This window comes from Pinus tabuliformis, chromosome 1_2 (assembly GCF_031772625.1).
Source record: "Pinus tabuliformis cultivar Carrire ecotype Pingquan chromosome 1_2, CPIR1, whole genome shotgun sequence".
Taxonomy (NCBI): Eukaryota; Viridiplantae; Streptophyta; class Pinopsida; order Pinales; family Pinaceae; genus Pinus; species Pinus tabuliformis.
Window position 1 is genome coordinate 68,293,579 of NC_142298.1, and position 20,840 is coordinate 68,314,418.

Consider the following 20,840-nt stretch of genomic DNA (forward strand, 5'->3'; position numbering starts at 1 on the left):
GGCAGCCAAGAAGAAATCACAGTTCAGAATCAAGACACAAGTAGGACCCTTCATCTGCAACAGTAAAGCAGTAGGAGAGGAAGAAGACCTCCTACTGAAACAAATGAACTTTCCTCTCAGTTTCACTTGGTCTTATGACCCCTTTGGGGTAATTTCCAAGTTGAGAGTGGAACAAAAAACTACACCATATGTGCATACTCAGAGGCCTGAAATAGAAAAGTATATGAACCAGCACACTTGGGTGGAAAATACATTGCAGGAGGCCGAGGAGCAGGTACTTTCCAGGATAGCTTCAGAGACTCCCATACCCAAAGAGAAAACAGATAAGAGAGCAAGAGAGGATGATTCTCCAGTCACCGAAGTCTCATCCAAGGAATTCAAAATATATACTAAGAAGCTTAAAGCAGGCTCAGGTTCTAAAATAGAATTTCCATCACTGGAGGACACACAAGGCACTATTGTACTCTCAGGTTTGAAGACTTTCAAGTTGGACAGTGGTACTACAGAATCTCCATCATCTTCCTCAGTTACTAAAGAGATTCTAGCTACTGTCCCTCAGACACCAGAAACATCTACAGAGCAGAGACAATTGGACATTTTTCAGAGATACAAGGAGATTAAGTAGAGGAATGAGGCCATTCATGATAACATATCAACTCAGTTCATAAAGCAATCCTCCTCCATTCAGCACAAACTCATCTCAACATATGATACAAAGAAGGGAAGAATGCATATGGCATTCTTGCAGGCCCAGGTCCCTCAACCAAAGTCAGCAGCAGATTTCAAACAAACCACTTTTGAATTTGAGGCAAAGGATGTCCATCCTTTGGATCAAATAGATATGCACAAGCAAGTAGGAGAGATGGTGTATTCTACTTTCACACAGACTGCTATCACTGCCTCAAAACTACAGCTTACTCTAAATAATGTGCAGTCTCAACTCAAATTGGAGAAAATATCCTCACTTGCCAAAGATACCAAAATCAAATACTTGGAGGAGATGGTGGTCAAAGTCGGACTCAATCTAGATAAAGAAAAATCTATGAAGGAGATAATCAGAAAAAAGAATGTTGACATTGCAGCATTAAAAAAGAAATTGAAGTTGCCAGCAACAGAAGACCCCCAGGCCAAGGAACTTGGAGAGACAAAGCTACAAAAGGAAGAAATGTTGAAGCTTTTAGTGGAACAAGGTGCCCAGATCAAAGCAATGGAAGCAGAAATGGACAAGCTAATAAAGGAAAAGGAATAGAATTCACAACTTGCAGTTGTTCCTCTCGATGCAGTTCCTATTGCATCTCTACTGCAAATAGGTGTCTCTACAGCAACCACTACAACAGGAACATCATCTTCAACAGTGCTTCCCACATCAGTTGTGGATGACTCAGTAAAGTTAGCTCAATCTATGGAAAATATGTCAATACAGGAAGAAGAGCTAAAGAAACTAAAGTTGGAGATAAAGATTTTACAGGAGCAGAGTACAAGGTTTGAAAATGCTTACTTGATAGAAACACAAAAGTCCCAGACATTGTCCCAAAGATTACAGAAAATGGAAAAAGACTGTGCCATGGGCAATACATTGGCACAGGTGAAGGAAAATATTTGGAAAAGGATTAATGAAGACATGGGAGAAATTTGGCCTTCAATCCAAATCATTTTTGAACAATAGGAGCTTATTGAAAGGTCGAATGAAGCCATTGAGCAAGTTAGAAAGTAGCTAGGAGATAAACCAAATGAAGCCATTGAGCTTATCAAATTTCTAAATTCCAAGAATAGTCAAGAACTGGAAGAATTAGAAATTGAAGACAGGACTGAAACAATTTTGGAAGTCAGAAAGGTGCTGACTAAAAGGAATCTGATGAGACAACTTGAAGAGAAGGGTCAAACATGAACACAGGTATACAAAGATTCTTTGCCAAGCTGGAGCCTCTCTACAAGAAGGGACTTCCAAACCTGTTAGTGATTAACGACAAGCTCAACACGTGGCCAGATTACAGTGAGCAGATTATGAACAAGGCAAGAGATAGCTCAAAAGTTACAACCGGAAGACTCAGCATGATAGGAAAGGCGTTCCTGGAAGCACTATCATATGATCTTGACATTCAGTATGCAATTCCGAACTTGTTCATCACCCGACCAACATTTTCCAGGTATACTGAAGTTGAAAAAGTATACAAGAAGTTAATGAAGATGAATATCCCAAGCGAACAACGTTGGGATAAACTCTGTGAGTTACTAGAGTAAAGGGTAATTTCAGTGGCACAGCTCAGCGTTACAGCACATACAGTTTTTCAGCGCCAAATAGCCAGTTGTTCCTTCATTTCAGTGCCACCACTTCAAACAGTTCGATTTCCCTAATTTCATTGTAATAAGTTAGCTTAATTCAGTGCTATTATTTTGTAGATACTCGTCATTCTGATAAGGTATTTTTTGTAAATTAGTTATAAATACTTCAATTGTTGAAGTAGTACAGGTTGGTTTTTGTACGAAGAAACTCTATTATACATTTTTCTGAAGCATCAACAGATTTTCCAAGTAATACAAAATCTCTTTCACAGGATTCATGTGTCAAGTTGTTGGTGAAGTACATCTATCTATTTTATGTGTTTATACTTCTCTGTTTAAAACACATATTTGTGAAATGTTTGGGACGCTTTGCAACTAGGGTTCTGAGATTCTCTGCGACAGCGCAGACAGCTTACTCCCTGCCTCCTCAGGACGACCGCCTACCAAAGTGCAACAGCATACCCTTGGTTAATCAGCGCGGCAATGGATCTCCCCCAGGGGGGCTTCAAACTTTCAAAGCCCTCCCCCATCTCCAATCGTGAGCCTCCAGTGCAACCACGGACTTTGCCCTCTGGGCCAGAACAAGAAGACGCGGTCATTAGCGAGTCCCCATTGCAAGATAAGACAAATGCTTCCACTAGCCAGTCAGACGAACGCAAAGAGAGACCAGATGGGAAAGCAGAGCCAGAGGAAATGCCCAAGATCACCTCGAAGACATGCAAACCCATAGTAGCTGAAAGGCCCAAGATAGAACTTCCCAGCCATAGAATCAATGGGCAAATCCAGTATATGAAGGACCATGCGCTCATTGGAAAATTTATTGGATTCTGGCCGACAGAAAAAGCTTTGCAAGGATGGATCTCTGCCAAATGGAAACCTAAGGGCCATGTCACCCTGCAGCTAGGACCGAAGGGGTTCTTTACTGCGATCTTCATTTGCATTGAAGACAGGAATCGAATCATGGATGAAGGGCCCTACTTCTTCAACTCCGCGGGCTTGTACTTAAGAGAATGGGTGGAGAGATTTAACCCGGACAAGGAGGACCTCAGCTGGGCACCAGTGTGGATCAGGATGTACTCGCTTCCAGCGGAATACTGGGATGAAGATTCGCTCAAAGACATTGGAAATGGGCTGGGGGAGTTCATAAAATCGGCAGAAGAGACGAAGCTGTGCAGATACACCTCCTACGCCCGTATTTGCGTCTTCATGCGCCTGGACATGGCCCTCCCGGACTCGGTAAGTCTCTTCCATGATGACTATGAATGGATTCAACCCTTGGATTATGAACATGTACCCTTTCGCTGTCGTAAGTGTCATGCTCTTGGGCATCTTTTTAGGGACTGCCCTCTAAATGCCAAACCCCAAACATCTGATCCCTCAGACAAGCTGGGCCAAGATGGCTTCACCAAAGTAGCAAATCGCAAAAGAGCGCACAAGAAACCCTCCTCAGGGAAGAAACCCCAGCAGGACGCTGCCTCCTTTCCTTCAACAAGCAACAGCTTTGAGGTTCTTGCTAAAACCTCAGAAGATCAACCTCTGCACTCGATGCCCAACCCTACGCTTTACACATCCTCCGCAATCCCTCCTCCCTCTGGTTCCTCTCCCATCCCTCGCCCCCCTAATGATACCAATGGTACCCCTAAGGAGGCCAGCAAGGTCTCGGATTGGAAAGCAAAAGAAATGGATGTTGACGGTGTTCCCAGTCAGACCTTGAGCTTAGCAATCATTTCAGATGAAAAGAGTCAGGTGCAACAAATGGACGAAGAACCTGAGAGTATTGATTTAGGAGGACTTGACATTCTCGAGCTTGAACAAGCCTGCAGAAAGAAGGACTATGACAAGATTCCAGAGCACCAGATTAGCACACTGGAAGTCATCATCTCCAGGGCTTACCAGCAACAACAATTAGGCATTCAGCCAGGCAGTCATTGGGATGGCGGCTTTCTCCCTAAAGACTCCAAAAAGCGGGGGAGAAGAACAGATCTTCAACGAACTATTGCAATAGGGAAAATCCTGGTGGACTCAGGCAGATATGCTAAGCTGACTAAGTACTACAAGCCCACCACTAGTAGTGAATCATGAAGCTCACTTCATGGAATTTAAGAGGGCTCAATAGCCCAGGGAAACTCAGATTGATAAAAAACATGATAAAGCAGGAGCAGCCACAGATTTTCTTTCTTCAAGAAACGAAATGTAACAGTATCACTCTTGGAAACATTCTCTCTAGGGCATGGCCAGGTTGTCACTCGGTAGCAGTGGATGCCTCAGGTGCCTCAGGTGGACTAGCTATTGCCTGGAACACGCAAGCGATAACACTTTCAGACATTCATGCTTCTCATCACATTATCCAGGCCACTTTCCACATTATCGGCACCAACATCCATGGCCATCTTACCAACGTTTACTTCCCACAGGAAGCAGGCAACAAAATTGCTTTACTAAACACTATAGAAGCGCTCAATCTTAATAGAGTCCACCCTCTTTGGATCATTGGGGGAGACTTCAACATGATAACTAGGCTAGAGGAAAAGCAAGGAGGCCGAGCTAGGCTGGAGCAGGAAAATTCCCACTTCAAAGAATTCATCCAAAACAATTTATTAATTGATATGCAATTTTGCAACGGCACGCACACTTGGAGTAATCGCAGGAGTGGGAGGCAACAAATCGCATCCAAACTAGACAGATTCCTCATTTCTGACAACGCGGTGCATCTTGGAGGCGACATAGCGGCATCAATTCTCCCTTACTCAGGTTCTGATCATTGGCCTATCTCCCTCCAGTGGCAAAGACCGGGCAATGCCACTAGGCGACCATTTCGCTTCGAAGCGTTCTGGCTCTCCCATCCCGCCTTCAAAGACCTCATCAGATCTACATGGAACAACTTCCCTCAGCCAGAGGGCTCAAAAATGTTTCAGTTTCAACAGAAACTCAAATTTCTTAAATCCCAAATCAAGCGTTGGAATAAAGAGACTTTCGGCAATATTTTTCAAGCGCAACAGGATCTAAACAAGGAAATGAGAGAGCTCCAGCAACAAATAATCACAGAGGGATACAAAGAAGGGACCTTGGCACAGGAACAACGCATTCACAATCAATTGGAGGAGAGGAGGAAGCAGGAGGAAATACTGTGGAGGCAGAAATCCAGGATTAGATGGCTGAAAGAAGGAGAAAGGAACACCAAATTCTTCCACCGAACCACAATTCAGAGAAGAATGCACAACACCATCTCTTTCATTCAGAAACCAGGAGGGGAAAGAGTGGAAAATCATGCAGAGATTGAGCAGGAGTTCATAAGACACTTCCAGCAGGTTCATCAAGAGCCCCAAACAGATAGACGGCCTGCTATAGAAAAAATCATTCAAAATGTGCCGAAAATTATTACAGAAGAACACAATGAACTCCTTTTGCGCCCAATTTCGCCACAGGAGGTGGATGCAGCAATGAACCAGCTCAAGGAGGGCAAAGCCCCTGCCCGGACGGCTTTACTACTACGTTCTTCCACACTTTCTGGGAGCTGATAAAAGAAGAGGTCTGGCTAGTGGTGGAGGAATCGTGTACTCTTCATTGGCTTTTTCCCTCTCTCAATTCAACCTTCATTGCGCTTGTCCCAAAAGAAGAAAGCACTAGTACTCCGGACAAATTTCATCCAATCGCTCTCTGCAATGTAATTTACAAAGTGATATCTAAGGTCATTGCCAACAGGTTAAAGCCGCTACTGCCCCTGCTCATTTCGCCTGAACAATCGGGCTACGTGGAAGGAAGACAGATTTTGGACGGCATTATCCTCATGCATGAAATCATACATTCCCTCAAGCACTCCAAACAGGTAGGTATGATTCTCAAGCTTGACCTCTCAAAAGCTTTTGATAAGCTTAGTTGGACATATATACAAAAAATGTTAACTGCTTTTGGATTTTCTCCAATGTGGGTACGATGGATTCTGAACCTAATATCTTCAACTTTCTTCTCTATCCTCATAAATGGCATCCCATCCCGTCCTTTCAGTCCCTCCAGAGGAATTAGGCAAGGAGATCCTCTCTCCCCATTCCTTTTCGTGCTAATGGCAGAGGCTTGGGTCGCCACATCAAACAAGCCCTCCTCTCCCAGCAGCTCAAAGGTCTATCCATTCACAACTCACCTGCAATCACTCATCAACAGTTCGTTGATGACAACATGCTTTTTGGATACCCTTCGGTTCAGGAAGCGTCTCTGTTCAAATCCCTTCTGAATGACTTCTCTGAGGCTTCAGGAACTAGTATCAACAAGGCTAAATCACAGATCTTCTTCTTTCACACTCCCCCTGTTACCCAACACGCCATAGCTCGAATCCTGGGTTTTTCCATAGACTCTCTACCTTCTAAATACCTCAGAGCCCCCCTTATTGATTCTGCCCTCAAGCATGCCTCCTGGCATATGCTTCTTGAGAAACTTGAATCACGTCTCAATCTATGGACTCACAGAACTCTGAATATAGCTAGTCGATTGGTGCTAATCAAAGCTGTTCTACAGGCAATGCCGCTCTACCTATTCTCAATCCTTGCAGTGCCCAAATGGGTTATTAAAAAAATAAAGGCTCTACAGCGCAACTTCCTTTGGGGTGCAACAGGTACAAATCGCAAATGGGCCTTGGTAAAATGGACTACAGCTTGTAAGCCTAAAGAAAAAGGGGGTATCGGTTTGAGGGATCCCAGTCACAACAATGCTATCATGTGCGCAAAAATCTGGTGGCAATGGCTCTCTGCTCCCAACAAGCCATGGGCAGCCATTTGGACGGCCAAATACGCCAATCATAGACCACAGGAAGAGCTCATTAGATTCACTCCCACTGAAAAAGGTTCACTCATATGGAATGCTGCTAAACAACATTTCTTGTTGATCCAGCAACACAGTTTCTAGGAAGTAAGAAATGGCAGATCAGCTCTGTTTTGGATGGATGCTTGGAACCAGCTACCAAAGCTCAACAGCATCCTAGGACAGCCTCCAGACCACTCCTAGGAGGAGCAGCAACAGGAAGAGGTCCGACAGCATTGGACTCAGGAGACAGATCAAGGGTATAGACAATGGAAGCAAAGTGATAGGATAATTGAGAACGCGGATCACCAAACTAAGAAGGACCTGGAGAGGGAGCTCCAAAATCGACGAATTAGATACTCCGAGGGCAGGGATATTCTACGATGGGGTTACTCGCCTAGAGGAACCTTCACCACCAAAGAGGCCTATAAAATCATTTGCACAGATTCGGCGCCCCTGGATCCCATCTGGAGTAGAATCTGGTCTCCAGGCACTTGGCCCAAAGTCTCTCTTTTCCTCTGGCTGGTTGGGCACTGAAAAATCCTCACTTGGGACAATCTTAGACGAAGAAACTTTCATGGGCCCTCTATTTGTGTCAATTGTAACTCTCAGGAGGAAACGATCCAACACCTTCTAGACTCATGTTCCCTTGCCAACCAACTGTGGGAGAAGGCCAGCTTTCGATGTCAAAGAAGATGCAGAGTGTCTGATGACATCACCAACTCCATACGCCAGTGGCAACAAAACCCTTACAAAAGTGAAATTCTCAACCAATTATGGAGAATGATTCTTGGACTCCTCCTCTGGTCCATCTGGAAAGAGAGGAACAAGTGCATATTCAAAGATCAAAGTACTCCGTTAGAGATCATCTGGGGCAACTTCTGTCTCAATCTAAAAGAGACCTTGGCGCTTCGCACTTGGTCTCCGGACGACTTTCCCTCTCTTGCAAATGAGAAGGCCATTTGGGCAAACTGGAACATGCAACTCCCACAGGGAACTCAAAATCAAGTCCCCTCAGAGCGTATCAACATCAAAAAGGACTCATGGACGCCCCCCCAAAGTACACTTTCAAGCTCAACTTTGATGGCGCTTCAAAGGGTAACCCTGGAAACGCAGGATTCGATGGCATATTCAAAAATCATGAAGGTTCGCCTCTCCTCATATACTTTGGGAACATAGGATGGGATACTAACAACTCGGCTGAATTGGAGGGTCTCTGGCAAGGACTTCTCCTTTCTCGGATACACAACTTCCATCCCCTGGAAATCGAAGGTGATTCCCAAATCCTCATCAACATGGCTAAACAGCTTCTAAATGGGACTCATGCGAGGAAAATTGCCAATAGTTGGAGACTCGAAGCCAGATTGGATGCCATAGAACAACTGCTCCACAACAATCGAGCCATCATCTTCAATCATGTTAAGAGGGAAGGCAACAAGGTCGCTGATCTTCTTGCCAATTTGGGAGTGGAAACTGAGCACACTCTACTCACAAGGACTCTAGACATCATTCAGAAACATGATCAAGAACAGGAATGCAAAATTCTGGTCCAAAGGGATGTAGCCCTCCCGGATGCGGGTGTTTGAGGTGGCATTAACTATGAAGAGACAGGGGTGGGGCGAGGCAGATCGACACCTGCCCACCCAGTACAAAGAATTTAATACAGGTAAGGTGGTTAGCTCTTGGCATGCGCGCAGTGCAAGGTTAAATGGCTCTAATTCCAGTGGCTCTGGTTCATACTTCATGTCTACAGTGATGGTTCCTCCCTCTGCATGCTCCGGCCTGCATCAGAAGGCGACGTTCTTCAATGCTATAGTAATGGATGGAGCATCTCGATGCATGCCAGAAAAGGTTAAGGCTAGGCAATGTCTCGGGTATGCGATGAAGTCACTTATGCTGTTTCACTTGGTTCATTCCCTCGCCTCTGGCCTCATTTCTGATTTTAGGCTGTTTGAGGTAAGCTCTGTTATTCCTGAGGTCTCTCGGCACTTGCGGGGGAAAGTTTCTCTGGTGCTTGGCTCGGCCCTCCTGGCGGAACGGCTCCTGTTGTCCCTCTCGTTCCTCTCCTGGGTTTCGAGCTGTTGTTTCATTGTCTTTGACTCGTCGTTTCATTATCCGGTCTCAGGCCTTGTCTCTGGTTTCGGGTTGTGGGTTTCGAGCTGTTGTTTCGTAGCCTTTGTCTCGTCGATTCGTTATCTGGTCTCAGGCCTCGTCTATGGTTTCGGGTGGTGGGTGGTCGGCCCTGTCATTCCTAAGGCCTCTCGAACTTTGCTTGGAAAGGATAATTCAGCGCTCAGTTCTGTTTTTTCGGTGAAGGGGATCCGCGGGCTCCCTTCCTGGTCTTGGTGTCTCTGTTGCTCTATCTACCTGGCTGTTGCTCTGCCTTACCGGCATCCCACTGCTGCTCCCTATCAGATGCCTCGTCTTCGCCAAAGAATGGGGTGCCGAAGAGGCCAGCCCCGGCGTGCGCCTACCAGCTCGTCCTCTGATTCGCCTTCCCTCTCTAGTGAGCTGTTTGCAGGCCGCTACCCCAGCACCCGCAGTGGGAGAGGGCGGCTCCATTCCTCTAGATATCACCCTGGGCTTCCTTCCTCGTCTGGCTCTGCAATTTTCTCTTTTAACAGCTCTCTGAATCGCCCTAGGATAACGGCTCATATCTCGGTGGTCTTCCATGAGACTGATCAGACAGAGGACTCTGGATCTCATCCGGGAGGTTCGGGGGCAGTCTCTACTCCTTCTTCTTCCCTCCAGTTGGGAATTGGAAATGCGCCTCGGCAGGATTTGAATGTACAGGTTTGCAGCGCTCAGGATGCGGTGATGGTGCCGGTTGACCCTGGTCCCTCCGATCAGAACGTGGCTCAAGCAAGGGATTTTCCAGAGTATGGTTGGTGCCGTATCGAGGAAGAGCCTCCAGATGACTAGTGCGCTTTCCCCGGCTTCGTCTTCATGTTATGCGACCTTTACCACTGGGCAAGTTTGTAATGCAAATAGTTTTGTGGTTTTCCTGTGTTTTTTGTCTTTTTTGTTAATTATGTAGTATCAAGAGAATATCAACCCGGTCCCCTGCGTGGGTCCTGAAATCCATCTCAACTATGAACTCACTGCCTACAGTCAGTCTTCTCACCTGCTTTTCTTGACAGTTCTGCCTCTCTTCAGAGCAGAGTCTTGACTTCGGTCTCAATGTAATTGTACCTCCTTACTTTGTTAATAGAATTCATCTTACTTAGAAAAAAAAAGCACATATTTGTTTTCAAATCTAAATTATTCAATAGATAAAGAAAGGGCAAAATTTGTTTAAATCTACACTTTACACCCGGCTACAAATAATTTCTATGTTTTCTTCTGATCTTTAAATATAGAATTTAGGTAACAATGCTCTATATTTTAAAGTGAACCTTATTCTGTTCTTCTTCTCCATTTCACAAACTTTAAAGAATCCAGTCGGTTTGGCTACCTTGCCTTGTGAGATCTATCTGTAGATACTATAGTTAATTTGTATTTTATGTAACAAACTCCATAGCCCAATGGAAATCTAAGTTATCAACCAACCACTCAAATACAAATCAAACCCTAAACTTCAGAACTAGCGTAATATTCAACCAAACAAAGTTAAATCTTACAGAGAGAGCCCTCTCTGAAGCAGGCAGGGCTAGATCCCAACTTCCAAAGTTGGATTGTGGTTACCTTGGTGATTTTCTTCTGCAACCTCAGAAAATTACTAAGTGCTAACAGAACCGATGAACCACTCAACCTTAAGAGGGTATTCATGTTATATCAATCACATCATGTTCTCATACCCTAGAGCCCTGAGCAGTTATAAAAGAAAAATCAATAAAAGGAAAAAGATTTATGAAGAAGGGTGGAAAAACAAAGGTTGGGGTAACTCATATACCACGATTTCTCCCTCCTACATCGATACACCCAAGAGTGGGTTTTCCTCATCATAGCTACCCTTGTTCCATGGCATGTGGCTTGGAGTCTTCCCTTGATGCCCCACTCTGTTCCATCATTATAATTTATATCACATGCCACCAACCATAGGATGGATGTACCATGGACCTGTCACTCCTTTAAAGGTTGAAACCACCTAATAGGGTCCTTGATTAACCTCCCTCTTGAACATGTAGACACTTGTACACTCTAAAGCCCATTATGGAAGGGCATGACACTATGAAGTGCCCATTTGGTTCCATGATTTGTAAGCCCATTTGTTCAATTACACTAATGATTTGTTATATTGGAAGGTCAGGAGACACATTGGATCTTATATAGGATTGCAAGTGGGTCTTCATCTTGGGGGTTTGGTCTCCCTATATGGGGTCCAAGCCGTCTAAATGGTCTTATCGGCATTTGTAGGGTGTGCATTGAGAGCCATGGGCTTCCACTATAGTAGAGAGAAGATTGCCATGCCATGGGATCCTTTAAAACCATTCATTGCTCGCTCGTGTTCCACTTGTTTGATGATGATGATGCACATGGACCACCTTGCCCAGTCGGCTACACACTTACACCACACACTTGGCAGATGGTCCAGGGCCCATATAAGGTTGTGTCTCACCATGGGATACAAAAGGGGGGCTTGCATCATTGTTCCAACCCTTGCAAATGGGATACAGGCCTTTTCAGTCCACTTGGAGACCCATGAGGATGATTTTGTGCCCCAATAACCACTTGGGAGCACCACAGGTCATTTGCTTGGAGATCAAGGGGCCATCCCCTTCACTATTTTTGGAGCCCTTCCACTCATTTTGGCACATGAAGGACTTCACTAGGCCTTTCAAATGGCTCTCCTAGCTATTTTATTACCATTTCGGTGCTCTTGAGAGGCTTATTTGATGGGCTTGTCACCAAAGGATGCTTTTTTGTACATTATTTTATTATTAGGGGCATCATTAGTCCTAATTAGGCAAATCAAATCCCTTAGAGGATCATATATATTGATGAAAGGATCATTTAATTGATCATCGTCACTTGGATTTGTATATTTCTCTTCTTGAGAAATTGGCACTACCTATTGATGGACGAATTGGAGGATCTTTAATGCATTTTGATGTTTGGATTGTTGCTATTCTATCTTGGAGCTTCTTTCTTGCAAACATGATGGATGGATATACTCTTTTTCCAAGTAAGTTTCTCTTTTATGTGAAATTTTTCATTATATGTCTAATTTTTGGAATATTGCATCATGATGTTGCTTGGGCTCTAAATTAATGCGAAAATATTGAATCACTTAGCATATTTTGATCTATTGCATGTGTTACTCATTGGGAAATAAGGGTGAATGTTCCTACGGGTATCTTTGAAGATTCAACCTTGAAACTCCATCTATCTTTGCAAAACGAAGTGTAAATTACTTGTGCAACCTAACTAACACCTACTAGACTAGCGAAGTTGCATATTGGACACCTTGATGAAGCAAAAGATCTAAAATCAAATGGAATTCTTGACTCCATTCTTCCAATAAAGGCACTTATCTAATCCTTGGTGATCACCATAAAGATTATCTCTTTTCACCTCTTTTTCCTTTCTCTAAGCCCTAACCCTAGAGGTCTCCTAGGGCATCAAGTGAAATTCATTGGAGCTATCCATTGTGACAGCGAGTTGAGCTGCATGTGCGCTGGGATTTTCCCTAGGCCCTCACAAGTTTTGAAGAATTTTCCATGGCTAGATTTGGAAATATCTCAAGCCCTAGCTCCAATATCATTCTTGTCCCTAGGTTTCCTTGGTTAGTGGCTTCCTCAAGGGTCATTGCACTAAACTCAAGTGAAATTCAATTTCATTGAGCCTTTTCTTCTCCCTTGCTTTTTCTAGATCTTTTGTTTGAAGTTTCACCCGAAACCCTAGGCCTTGCTTGGGTCCTCTTGGGCTTCTTTGTGGTCCCATACATTTATTATTCCTTATCTTACAGGGCCACCTTAGAAGACCATCCTCTCTTGGGAATCTTGTTTGAGTCTCTCCTGTGAATGGGCTCTTGGAATCACTATCCCATCATTCACATATCATTCATAGTGATTTCCCTTATACCAAACTCCTCCCATCGGTGAGAGTGTAATGACCCACCTACAATTACAAACAGAATGTGAATATTAGCATGCATACGGGGCATCCATATGATAGCTACATATGCATGAACCGCATGTATTGCACTAGTATACATACTGGCTAATATTGGAAAATGTCTAAGTTAGGGTAATGAATTGATTATCGAAATAAATTCCTATCTCACCAAAATATAATGAATATATCAAATTAGGTACTTGATATGTATACCACCCTTATATACATATATATGTATGATAATCCTTAATCAAAAGAAAATATAAAATATAATGAATTATGAAGTAAATTTATTTAATTTACAATTTAATTTGATTAAAATAAATAAAATAATTTATTTAAATTCTAAAAAAGGTAATTTATTTAAAACTAATTTAGTTAAAAATTTAATTAAATAAAATAATGTTAACTCCTAAGTAAACTAAATAAATAAATTCAACCTACGCATCACATCATCATGAAGGTGGCCGACTCTAAAAGCGAAAGAGGATGCTAGAACGTAAGAAACCAACAACCGAAGGATTTGGAGTCGGTGAATTTTGGGCATATAAGGGAGTCAAGGAGACGAAGGCAGGGGAGGAGCACTGAAGGAAAGTATTATTTCTGACTGTGGGATGTTGACTTCTGGTAGCATCGGATGTGCTCTAAGTCTCAAATTTTGCAGGGAGGCTTAGACGCATGTATTATCCAATACCCAGAAATCGTTTTGGGAAATTCCACCCAGAAACAATTTTATTAAAATAATTAATTATTTTTAATGGGACCCTAAGTCTAAACTTAGGAAATTAAAATAATTAATGGGTATTAATCTAAACTATGGGTGAAACTTCTAGAAGAAGGCAGATATCAAGTCAATATGATCCTAGTCATTGATTAGAATCTAATATGGGTCGTTGATTGATCAACAAGAGGATTATAAGAGGAGACTTGATGGGCACTTGAAGAACACACCAGAGGCAAATACTCAGTTACCCGGGTAAGTTCTATTTTCTCACTGGTCGAAGTTCGGCAAGAGAAAATCGAATTACAGGGAGAGTTGCAAGTGAGAAAGGGAGAGAGGGCATCAACATCCTTCGAAAGTGCAAGACAACAAGATGCAGAGCAGGAACAGGTTGACGCAGAAAGAGGCAGCGTAGAGGCAACGTAGAGGCAGGTTGATGCAGGGAGTATTTGATGGTAGAGAATGAGCCACTTATTCTAGTATTATATGTGGATTACTTGCTTTTAACAAGATCATCTAGGCTCATAAAATATTGTAAGAAGAATCTTGACTCTAAATTCGACATGAAGGATATGGGGTTGATGCATTATTTTCTGGGATTGGAAATTTGGCAGAAGAATGGGGAGATCTTCCTTGGGCAAGGAAGATATGCTAAAGAGATTCTGAAGAGATTCAAAATGCAGAACTATCAACCAATGGCTACTCCCATGATCACCATTGGAAGAAAATAGTTGCATCAGGAGACAAGTGGACCCCACCTTGTATAGACAGTGCATTGAGTCACTTATGTATCTGGTCAACACTAGACTAGACATTTGCTTCGCTGTCAACACTCTTAGTCAGTTCACAGTAAAACCAAAAAGGGTGTATTGGGCAGCAACTAGGCACATTCTTAGATGTGTGCGTGGAATAGTCGGATATGGGTTGAAATACTCCTGAGGGGAGGACGTCAGATTGAATGGGTTCACGAATGCAGATTGGGTGGCAGGTAGTTCAGTAGACTGAAAAAAGTACCTCGAGGTACTACTTTAGTGTTGGACCAAAGATGATATCTTGGTGAAACAGGAAGCAGAAGTCGTTAGCTCTGAGCTTAGCATAAGCAGAATATATGGCAACCAACACAACGGCATTCAAAGCTATATGGCTTACAAAATTGCTTGTGAGCTTGTTCAGAAAAAGTATGGAAGCGACCAAGGTGTACTGTGATAATCAGAGTTGTATCAAACTCTTTGAGAATCCAGTATTTCATGATCGGTCAAAACACATTGATATCAGAGGTCGCTTTATCACAGACTGTGTTCAATGTGGTGCAGTACAGTTGCAGTATGTCCCCACAGGAGATTAGGTAGCAGACATACTCACAAAGGCTCTAGGAAGAGCTAAGTTCATTAAGTTCAAAGAGCAGATGGGTATGGTAGAGAATCTGTTTTAGTAGAAACAGGTGACTTCTCATTTACAATGATAGAGGGAGTTGCAATGCAGATGCAGTGTTGAAAAGTGACAAGGTCAACCAATAGTATAGATACAGCATTTGCGCAGTAGTTGGTGGATAGGATGTCAGACATCGGCTAGCGTAGAGGGAGATATTATAGAACAGGGTGATGCTTCAACAGGTTGCATTACTAGAGCACATCCCTTGCTAAGAGGGAGTGTTGATTTCTGGTAGCATCGAATGTGCTCTAAGTCTCAAATTTTGCAGGGACGCTTAGACACATGCATTCTCCAATGCCCAAAAATAGTTTTGGGAAATTCCAGCCAGAAGTAGTTTTAATAAAATAATTATTTATTTTTAATGGGACCCTAAGTCTAAACTTAGGAAATTAAACTAATTAATGGGTATTAATCTAAATTGTGGGTGAAACTTCTAGAAGAAGGCGGAGACCAAGTCAATATGATCCTAGCCATTGATTAGAATCTAATATGGTTCGTTGATTGATCAACGAGAGGATTATAAGACGATACTTGATGGACACTTGTAGAACACACCAGAGGGAGATACTCAGTTCCCTGAGTAAGTTCGATTTTCTCATCGGTCGAAGTTCGGCAAGAGAAAATTGAATCAGAGGGAGAGTTGCAAGTGAGAAAGGTAGAGAGGGCATCAGCATCCTTCGAGAGTGCAAGACAGCAAGACACAAAGAAGGAACATGTTGACGTAGAAAGAGGCAGCGTAGAGGCAGGTTGACGCAGGGACTGCGTGGGTAGCTAGATGCTGGGCCAATGTGGGAAAATTGTTGCAGAGGGACCCAGATGGATTAAGAGGAAAGAAGGGTACTTCACTTGGATCAAAAATTTGTCAAGAAGCGTTTGTAAATTTTCTCACTCCTGTTTTTCTGGTTGTAGTTTGTACATGAGATTTTGCTGAAGAATAATAAAGAAACCCTCATCTGTTGCACCGGTTTTCCCGCATTGGGTTTTTCCGAGGACGATTGTCCAAAAATAAATGTGTCATTGTGATTGTATTTGTGCTAGTATTTTTCCTTGCATTTACTTTCTGCAATATTTTAATTGTGAAGGTTGCAGTAGAATATATTTCGATATTTGTAGTAAGAACACTGTGAATAACTTATTTTTGAGATAATAAGTAGAAGAAATAATATTAATCACTGCAGTAATATTTCTATTTAGAAATTTTCACATGGGAAACTTTTTGGAGTTTGAGAGAGACTGAGCAGGAAGTTCTAATAGAGTCACAAACATTGAGCTTGATTGTTCTTGGAGTTTTGGGCATAGGGGCGAGAAGAGTTGTCTTTTGGATCTGGGGACCATATAGATAGACCCCAGATAGGTTGGGAGTAAAAGGGCAAGTTGGTAACTGCAACAGCGGTAGGAACAACAACACTCTAAAACACCTTCAATTGATTTCTATGTATTCTCCCGCAATTTAATTTTTTCTTTAAATTTCAGTTACTATCTGGTTAAAATTGCAAAGTTATGGCTTTATATTGTTTGGTTAAAATTACACAGTTAGGGTTCTACAGAAATTCTATAAAGAGCAGGGGACATTGACTAAGGTGATAATGGGTCCTTGTCCCATTGTTGCCACTTGGTCTAGTAGTTTCCCCTTTGGAATCCCTCCTAGGACCCCTACTAGATTGGAGCAGTAACATGTTACATTTTGTAGAACTCGAATGCTCCTATCTTGAGGCCTCCTGCTTCACTTCATCCAAGGAATCTACAAACTTCATTAGACTTCCAATATGACTCTTTCTCATTGAAGGTGACATCTCGATTAACCTCAATCCGTCGTTGCTATGTAATGTATACTCTATAAGCCTTCGATGAGTTGTTGTCTCCAACAAATATGCCTTTCTTTCCTAAAGCTTCAAGCTTGTTTCTCTTATCTTTAGGAACATGAATATATACAAGACAATCAAATATCCTCATGTGACCAACCTTTGGCTTCATTTTAGAGAATGCTTCTTCAGAAGTCATACATTGTAATCTCCTAAATGAAATAAATTTGGAACAAGCAATTCACATAAAATTACTATTCACTTAACAAAAGTTGCCATGTAAAACCCAAACATCAGAAATTTGATAAAAATAATAAACCCATAAATTGCACGAAAATCTCATTAAAATATCACAACCTGAGGAACAATGAGAAATGCAACAACAATAACAAAAGCCAGCTTTATTGTATAAAAATATACGCCAAGACAATAGCTGGGAACGACCGTCGAAGATATGTGATAATGCTGATGTCGGCCTCCAAACTAAAACAGGAAATCAATCACTACACCTGTGGATTATGAATGAATCCACCAAGGAGAGATGGGCGCTCACCCAATCTCTCTAAATCACCTGAGGATTTCTATTCTGGGACTACCAATGGATTAGAGAACCGGGTTCTCAACCTCTCATACAAGAAACAATATCAAATCCAAGATATCTCCAAATGTCCTCCTCCTCCTCTTTTATAGATATGATGGATAGATATCCAAGCCTCCAGAAGCATCTTGTTTTATTATTTTATTATTATTCTAGAAGCTCCTGCATTGACTTTATCTTAAGTGGCCTTTTAGTTTAATTTTATTTCACTTAAGTCACTTTTGGCCCATTTCCTCCAATTAATTATTTTTCCTTAATTAAATGACTAATTAAAGTAATTTTTAATTAAGGAAAATGGTAAATCGCCCACCATACTCTCTTCGGCCACTCGAAGTCACTTCTCAGCATCCCATCCTATAGATCTTCTCATTTGGTTTCAACAAGCAATTATGCTGAGGTGTTCCATCAATTAATCTCTCCAAAATGCCACATCGAGCATAATTAATTAAGTTAAGCCTCATAATAATGCTAATTTTTTAAAGTTGTCGAAATGCGACGAAACAAAAGGAAAACTGTGCGGATGATGAAATATGCCAAGTGAATGCCATCAGATCCCATAAAAACTCCTCAAAACTCCATCGGAACCCCTGATGACATAAACCTGCTCCACTGACCTGGCCATCCCCTGCCCTAGAAATACACCCTGGTTGTACTATGGAGGAAAATAAAAATGGGGACATTACAAATCCTCCTGCCCCAAGAATGCTTTCCCTCAAGAAATCCGTACCTGTCCACTATAAAGGCATCTGCAAACTAATACCAGGATCCCATATGAACCATTGGTCCACATCATGCCTCCAAGCGATTGAAACATGACAGGATCCCCCAATACCTAGATCCCATGTCCATCTCTGACTCAACCTGCTACTAGTAGATCCATAGGGATCGCAATGCCACCATGGCCAATCATCGCCCAAGCCCCTTGGCTAAGACTGTGCTTTGTCTTTGGCTAAAGTTGTTGCTCCATGAAGCGAATACCAACTCATCAAATCTCTCCAATCCAACCCCTGACTCAATCTAATGCTAATCCTGCTCTCTTGATGCCAGGACGGAATGTTGAAGAGTTGTCGATCTGTATCACACTGCTAACTAGAACACGTAGTATCCATCATGTCTAAGGGTCCCCGCTCCATTATGCCCCTGACTAAGAATATCATACCATCAATAGGATACCAACTCATCATATCTCGCCAATCTAATGTATGGACACCTGTGTAAGGAATATGTCTACCAAGTTGATACAGGTCCATGCTCAACTCCTGATGCTCTGCCCGATCAACCAACAAAATCTATCCAAGAAACCATGCCCCTCTCCCTATAATGGGCAAAAGTGGGTACATTGCGCTGCAAGCCCTGTCTATGTACTCCTAGAGAGGGCTACTGCCTGAAAATGTTGCAGCTTTGTTGGCTGCCACTACATCTGTTTGCACCTCATCAATGGGTAGTCCCAATGATGAATGTATTGCCATCTCCCTCGTCTGATAAAAAACTCCACACTCCTATAGTCCCCCAATCTCCTCCGAAATTGTCCTGTCAAACCCCAACACCTCCTGAGGACATGAATTTGCAGATACTGCCACCCTGCTCGCTGTTTGTAGTTTGTACATCTGCCTGCTCCTCATCAATGGCCGACCCCAAGGGTGGTTTCTAATCCTCTTCCATCACAGCCTCAATATGAACCTCCAACTGGCTCTCCCTAAAAGGCTCATCGTGCATACTGTGCGGATCCTCCTACTCAGCTGACTCATGCTCCACGTATGTTGCTCATGCCGACTCATCACTGGTGACACATCATCCTGAATGTCCCTCATAGGGTTCACTGACTGCTCATCATACACACTCGTCTATAAATTGGGCATGTTGTCAACAACTCCACATGACTCATGCTCCTCGAGGGCATCCTCGTATGAACCCATGGACTCGTCCAAAGAAGAATCCTCACCCTGAAGGTTAGAAAAAATCCCCACCTGCTCTACCTCTATCATCTCATCAGTGTCACTCAAGCATGAGTGGTCAGGTCCCTAAGGTCCCCTGCAGATGAAGCAAAGTCCCTTCTCCTCAACTCATTCCTACTGCATGATCCCCCAAACCTGAGTAGCTCCTCCCTGGTCAACTGTCTCCTGAACAACCCAATGTTCTCCTCAACCAACCTTTCGGCTAGCTCATAAGCAGCAGGTGAGACCAACTGCTCTCTCCTCCAAATAGACAACAATTGACACTGCAACTCCCGACAAATGGCATCACGGCCTTTCATACATGATGACAAGATGGATTGCATGAGTGTTATGACTATGTCAAGATGATGTTTCCTAAAGCTGAAGAAGCATTGGAACATTTGTAGGATCAAGTCATCACACCCCAAATCAAGCATGATATCATAAGATCTAACCAAGGCCATGTCTTTTAGAATGTCAAGCTTCTTCCCAAAAGTAGAACCCTCACTGTTATCCAAATCCCAAAACGTATCTACTACCAGTCTGAAGACTCTCTTCATTATGTCATCACTGTAAGGAGGTATAGGTGTGGTCAACCTCATAATTTCACTGAGACATGATGCAACAGGAAGTCTAACCCCTTCACAAAGTTCCCCCAAGAACTTGTGTTGTATGAGAGCAAACATAGTTGGTTTTAGGGCCCAAATTAGTTTCTTCCCTTCCGACTGGTTCACCTCGGAAAGGAGTGCATCTAGTTTGAAAAGGACTTTCCATGCGACCCTCATGTGCTTCAAATTTGTCCCAAGTGAAAATATTTTGTGACTTGTTTCCTACCCCTTCTACACATCCTTTGGCGGTTCTCTATAAAGAATGGCATAGACCCCCTTTGAGAAGGGTCTGTTGTTTTCCATTTCTGGTTTATCAAGGGAGTTCAGGGAGATTTGATCCATGTTTCATTGAAAAATGGCAAGTACCAAATACCGCTATGTGGAAATTTTCCCAGTCAAACAATTCGGTGAAAAAATTTTGTTATAGGTTTTATACATGTCTTGGGTTTTCCAATATATTTAATGCCCAATATAGGTTCCCATGAACATACCATAGTAGATTCAGTAGTACATATGTAATCACTATGCATCATATCACAATAAAAAGACTTTTTAAAATTAAAAAACCAATTCATAAATCAACCATGAAATACCATGGATAAGGAGCTAAACGAG

The 20,840-nt window shown here is 42.6% G+C and overlaps 2 protein-coding genes across 2 annotated transcripts in view; one reads left to right on the plus strand and one right to left on the minus strand.

The window, feature by feature from the left end:
- The window catches only part of LOC149204453 (B3 domain-containing protein Os01g0905400-like), a 259,381-nt gene that overhangs the window by 105,495 nt on the left and 133,046 nt on the right, over positions 1-20,840 (minus strand). The gene's annotated exons all lie outside the window — the stretch shown is intronic.
- On the plus strand, positions 4,428-5,801 carry LOC149204454 (uncharacterized). The gene has a single exon (XM_089397128.1). It carries the CDS (start codon positions 4,428-4,430, stop codon positions 5,799-5,801), a length of 1,374 nt encoding a protein of 457 aa, XP_089253254.1.